General features: G+C 50.9%; 1 protein-coding gene and 1 pseudogene across 1 annotated transcript in view; both read left to right on the top strand.

Annotated features, from left to right (window-relative positions):
• The first annotated feature begins 1,446 nt into the window (after positions 1-1,446).
• Positions 1,447-2,344, top strand: LOC116418526 (annotated as a pseudogene).
• Positions 2,345-3,887: 1,543 nt separating this feature from the next.
• Positions 3,888-5,977, top strand: part of CBR3 (carbonyl reductase 3) — an 11,858-nt gene continuing 9,768 nt past the window's right edge. Inside the window, exon 1 of the mRNA XM_023191164.2 lies at positions 3,888-4,495. Within this exon, the coding sequence (XP_023046932.1) occupies positions 4,207-4,495 (289 nt within the window). The 5' untranslated portion in view covers positions 3,888-4,206. The remainder of the gene's footprint in view (positions 4,496-5,977) is intronic.

Genomic DNA, 5,977 nt, shown 5'->3' with positions numbered 1-5,977 from the left:
TTGTATTTTTAGTAAAGACAGGGTTTCACCATGTTAGCCAGGATGGTCTCAAACTTACGGCTTCAAGTGATCTGCCTGCCTTGGCCTCCCAAAGTGCTGGGATTACAGGTATGAACCACTGTGCCCAGCCCCTACCGTTCTTTTTAAAGCCCAGAAAAAAAAAAAATCACTTTCCCAATCTGCAAAATGGCTACTGTCCTCAATTTCCCCAAACTAATCCCTCTCAATGATGACTCAAATCTGTCACCCTCCAAAGAGATAGCAGATGCCCTCAGGAAGGCCTCAGTTTCCCCAACATGCTTGGGTCTAAACCCACACACTCTGCCTTCCCTTCTGTTACAAGAGAAGAGCTGCGCTGCTTCCCCCTCCACGCCCCCACCTGATTCCTGGATCCACCGTGCTTGGTCTTCCCACACATTTTGTTCTTGTAATTCTTTCTGTTCTTCAACTGTTCTCTCTCTGAGATTATCATCATTACATAAAAACATGCTTTTAATATCTCTCTCAGCTTTTGAAATTATTTAAAAAGTAGTTAAGCTGTACAATGTAAGTTCATTGACCACAATGGATTTAAGTTAGAAATCAATCACAAGATAGCTGGAAAAATCCCCAAGTAGGTTGGAAACTAAAAAATACACTTCTGGCCAGGCGTGGTGGCTCACGCCTGTAATCCCACTACTTTGGGAGGCCGAGGCAGGCAGATCGCTTGAGGTCAGGACTTCGAGACCAGCCTGGCCAACATGGTGAAACCCCGTCTCTACTAAAAATACAAAAATTAGCTGAGCATGGTGAAAGGCGCATCCCAGTTACTCAGGAAACTGGAGCACAAGAATTGATTAAACCCAGGAGGTGGAGGCTGCAGTGAGCTGAGATTGCACCACTACACTCCAGCCTCAGTGATAAAGCAAGAATCTGTCTCAAAAAATAAATCAATAAGAATGAAAATAAAAATAAACTGTATGAAAGTGAAAACATATCAATGTGAGATGCCACTAAAGTCATACTAAGAGGGGATTTACACCACTTACTGCCTACATTAGAAAAGAAGTCTCAAATCAAAGCAAATCAATGACTTCTGCCTTTACAGTAAGAAACTAGAAAAAGAGCAAATAAAATCCAGTAAGGAAAAGAAAGGAAACAAAGAACAGAACAGAAATTAATATAATCAGGAAAAGAGAGAGACAGAGAATCATTATAACCAAAAGTTTGAGGAAAATCAAAACAATTGATAAACCTCTAGCCAGAGAGATCAGACAAAAATACGAAAGACACAAACCAATCTCAGAAAAGACAGGTAGCATCATTACCAATGTTAAAAGGATAAGGGCATATTATGAACAACTTTGTATCGATAGAATCAACACCTTAGATGAAACATATAAAAATTTTGAGCTTTCTCAGTGACCAGGGCCTGCGCTTAGGCATAGACAGGCAAGTGGAGCCAACATGTCAGCGGCCGGGAGCTGGGTTTGTCGCAAAACTTATGTGACCCCGCAGAGACCCTTCGAGAAATCTCATCTCGACCAAAAGCTGAAGCTGATTGGTGAGTATGGGCCCCAGAACAAATGTGAGGTGTGGAGGGTCAAATTTACCCTGGTCAAGATCCACAAGGCTGCCAGGGAGCTGCTGACACTTGATGAGAAGGACCCACGGCTTCTGTTCGAAGTCACTGCCCTGCTGCAATGGCTGGTCCGCACTGGGGAGCTGGATGAGGGAAAGATGAAGCTGGATTACATCGTGGGCCTGAAGGTCGATGATTTCTTAGAGAGATGCCTGCAGACCCAGGTCTTCAAGCTGGGCTTGGGTAAGTCCATCTGCCACGGTTGGGTGCTCATCCGCCAGGTCATATCAGGGTCCATGAGCAGGTGGTGAGCATCCCGTTCTTCACTGTCCGTCTGGATTCCCAGAAGCAATCGACTTCTCCCTCCGCCTCGCTATGGGGGCGGCCACCCCAGCCACGTGAAGAGGAAGAATGCCGGGCCGGGCGCGGTGGCTCACGCCTGTAATCCCAGCACTTTGGGAGGCCGAGACGGGTGGATCACGAGGTCAGGAGATCGAGACCATCCTGGCTAACATGGTGAAACCCCGTCTCTACTAAAAATACCAAAAACTAGCCGGGTGAGTTGGCGGGCGCCTGTAGTCCCAGCTACTCGGGAGGCTGAGGCAGGAGAATGGCGGGAACCCGGGAGGCGGAGCTTGCAGCGAGCTGAGATCCGGCCACTGCACTCCAGCCCAGGCAAAAGAGCGAGACTCCGCCCCAAAAAAAAAAAAAAAAAAGAAGAGGAAGAATGCCAAGAAGGGCCAGGCTGGGGCTGGAGCCAGAGATGACGAGGAAGAGGATTAAGCCTGCTTGTCCCCTCCTGGGCTGGTGGATTGTCTAGTTTTCCTGCCAAGTGATAAAACAGGATCAATGCTTTATTTAACAAACTAAAATAGTGAAAAACAGAAATTAAGGTCACTCAAGAAGAACTGGGCCAGGCATGGTGACACAAGCCTGTAATACCAGCACTTTGAGAGGCCGAGGAGAGAGAATCGATGTAGCCCAGGAGCAGCACAGTGAGACCCCTATCTCAAAAATAAAAATAAAAATGATTTAAAAATTAGCCAGGCATGACTGTGGCACACCTGTAGTCCCAGCTACTGGGGAAGCTAGAGGGGAGGATCACCTGAGCTCAGGAGATTAAGGCTACAGTGAGCCATGACTGCAGCACTACACTCCAGCCTAGGTGACGGAGAAGACCCTGTTTCAAAAAAAAAAAGAAATAGAAAACCTAAATAGCCCCATATCCTTAAAACAAGGTTCCAAATGATTTTTTTCTTTTCTTTTCTTTCTTTTTTTTTCTTTTTTTTTTTTTTTTTTTTTTGAGAAGGAGTCTCACTCTGTTGCACATTTTGGAGCGCACTGGCATGATCTTGGCTCACTGCAACCTCCGCTTCCCAGGTTCAAGAAGTTCTCCTGCCTCAGCCTCCTAAATAGCTGGGATTACAGGTACATGCCACTAAACCCAGCTAATTTTTGTATTTTTAGTAGAGATGGGGTTTCACCATGTTGGTCAGGCTGGTCTTGAACTCCTGATCTCGTGATCCACCTGCCTCAGCTTCCCAAAGTGCTGGGATTACAGGTGTGAGCCACCGCGTCCAGACCAAATGATCTTTAGGAGAAAAAAGGAAATACTGGGAGAAGCACAGTAGGAGATCACAGCAGGGGCCCACCTCCCGGAACCTCAAGTAAGGACTTGAGAGAGAAGGTGGAGTCAGAGTGACAGAGACACAGGCGGGTTAGCCAGCTCTGCATGGAAAAGACTGAGTCGTGATGATGTCACAGTTCTCCCCAAATCTCAAAGTCACTGATCAAACAACTCAGTTTACACTGAAGACGATGGATGGGGCTCTAATTTTGTGCCCACAGCTTGACACACCTTTGGGAATTTCGTTTCAGTTTAACTTTCTTTGCCGGTACACAGATCTCACTGTGAGAATATATGATCAATCCAGATCTCTATGGATCTATATCCTCCTTGGGCAAACCTAAATGCAGACACTTTTAGCACCCATAGGAGTTAAGTCAGGATTAAATAAGAACATTCCCTCCCACTTGGGGGCACATTCACTGGGAATCCCAGAGCGATGTCGCCTGCCCACACCTGCTAAGTGTGTTCACAGGGCATCTAATTCCCTCTCCTGGGTTCCTTTTAAGCAAGCAAGGGGCTCTATGTCCAGAGAAGCAGTTACTGTGTCTAAGTAAAGTTACTGCATCTTAGGAAAAGGCAAACATTAGCATTTTGCAGTGCACGATGGGCGCACACCCAAGAAAATTACTCAGCACTTGTTTTTCTCACTTTGGGGTTTTCCCAAAATAATTTCTTCAGTCCAGCTGCCATGAATCTGGAGCCCCCGACTGACCGATCAAGGTTCGATTTGGCTTCAGACACCTCGCAGATCACCCCGCGGCTCAGAGCCCGGATCCTGAAGGACGCAGCGTGGGCAGGGGGCGGGCCCGGGAGTTGGAACAGAAGGCACAGACGGCCCCTCCTCGGAGGGGAGGGACCGAGGCCGGGGCCTTGTTCTTTAAGACTCCCAGCGCTGGATCCCAGAACTTAGTCTGCGCGGCGGCATTGACACTAGCTGGGTTCCTCGGGACGCGCCCCAGGTGGTCCGAAGCCTGGTCCGCCCTCCACGCAGGTGTCCCGCGCGCCCCGGTCAGTCATGTCGTCCTGCAGCCGCGTGGCGCTGGTGACCGGAGCCAACAGGGGCATCGGCTTGGCCATCGCGCGCGAATTGTGCCGACAGTTCTCGGGGGATGTGGTGCTCACCGCGCGGGACGTGGCGCGGGGCCAGGCAGCCGTGCAGCAGCTGCAGGCGGAGGGACTGAGCCCGCGCTTCCACCAACTGGACATCGACGACCTGCAGAGCATCCGCGCCCTGCGCGACTTCCTGCGCAAGGAGTACGGTGGGCTCAATGTGCTGGTCAACAACGCGGCAGTCGCCTTCAAGAGTAGGTGCAGGGCTTGGGTTGGGGCCCCCTGGAGCGCTCCGAGGGTGCGGGGCGGCCAGCCGCAGGCTCCCCACCCATCCATTTGAGTGACCGAGGAGGGTGGCGCCGGCCCCTAGGGATGCGCTCAACCTACGCCTCCCGCGAGGAGGTTTTCGCTTTCCGTGATTCACTGAGCCCCAGGCGGGCCCGGGCGACAAACACAGCACGCCCCTCCCACCGGCCTGTGTGGGCCTGTGCACGGCCCGGGGCCCTCCCCGAACTGTCAGCCGCTGCTGTGTGCAGGAAAACTGGCCTCCTGGGAGGGGGCAACGCCCTGCTAGAGTTCATCAGCTTTCCTTCCAACGCGAGAAACATTTTCTCTGCAAAGAAAGGGTCTCCGCTCGCTTTGGGCTTTCGCTTTCCTTGAAAGGGCGCATTCATAGATGCCCGGAGGCATTTGCTCGGGAAAGGAAATGAATCGCTAGAACAGGATTAGCGCGCACTTGCACTTGGTGGACTTCACAATTTGTGTACTGCAGAGCTTTGATAGGCTCTGACCAAAAGGAAGCGAGCCTTCTCGTTCCCTCCTCCGGGGAGCTTATGTTTGTTATAAAATGTGTGTGTGGTCTTAAAAGCATCTTCCTTAAGGAGAGGGGCGGGGATCGGGAGATTACTTATTCTAACTACTACTCAAGAAAATTACAAGACGGGCACAGTGGCTCATGCCTGTAATCCCAGCACTTTGGGAGGCCGAGGCAAGAGAAATGCTTGAACCTTGGAGGCAGTGAGCCGAGATCGCGCCACTGCACTCCAGGATGGACGACAGAGCGAGACTCCGTCTGGAAAAAAAAAAAAAAAAAGTTACTACGGAGAAATAAACAGGCTGGCTTCACCTTCAACCTAGGGGGGGGGGGGGGGGGGAAGCCTAAGAGGGAGTGAAATGAAAGATGAGGGAGCAGAAGTCTCCACTCCGGCAACTCAGCTAGCCTGCTTTCTGGGAGCTGGGGTGCAGGAGTGGGGATTAACACTCCCTAAAGCAGCCCTCAGCCATGGGCTGAGAAATTGGCGGATAACCCGGCTTCCTGGATGACAGGCGGAGGGACTTCCCCTTGCCTTTCACAGTATAGGGAATGGACCAGCAGCAGCTGCAAACCCGGGCACTCATGGCAAGGCAGAATCTCCCGCCTTGCCCCACATCTGCTGAATTAAAATCTGCATTTCCGCTGGACCCGGTGGCTCACGCCTGTAATCCCAGCACTTTGGGAGGCTGAGGCAGGCAGATAACCTGAGGTCAGGAGTTCAAGACCAGCCTGGGAAACATGGTGAAACGCCGACTCTACTAAAAATACAAAAATTAGCTGGGCATGGTGGCTCACTCCTGTAATCCCAGCTACTCGGGAGGCTCAGGCACAAGAATCACTTGAACCCAGGAGGCAGAGGTTGCACTGAGAGGAGATCACGCCCCTGCACTCCAGCCTGGGCAACAGAGCAAGACTCTGTCTC

The sequence above is a fragment of the Piliocolobus tephrosceles genome, chromosome 19, assembly GCF_002776525.5.
Source record: "Piliocolobus tephrosceles isolate RC106 chromosome 19, ASM277652v3, whole genome shotgun sequence".
Classification (NCBI taxonomy): Eukaryota; Metazoa; Chordata; class Mammalia; order Primates; family Cercopithecidae; genus Piliocolobus; species Piliocolobus tephrosceles.
The sequence above is the reverse complement of the archived record's forward strand: the minus strand, read 5'-3'. Positions and strand labels throughout refer to the sequence as shown.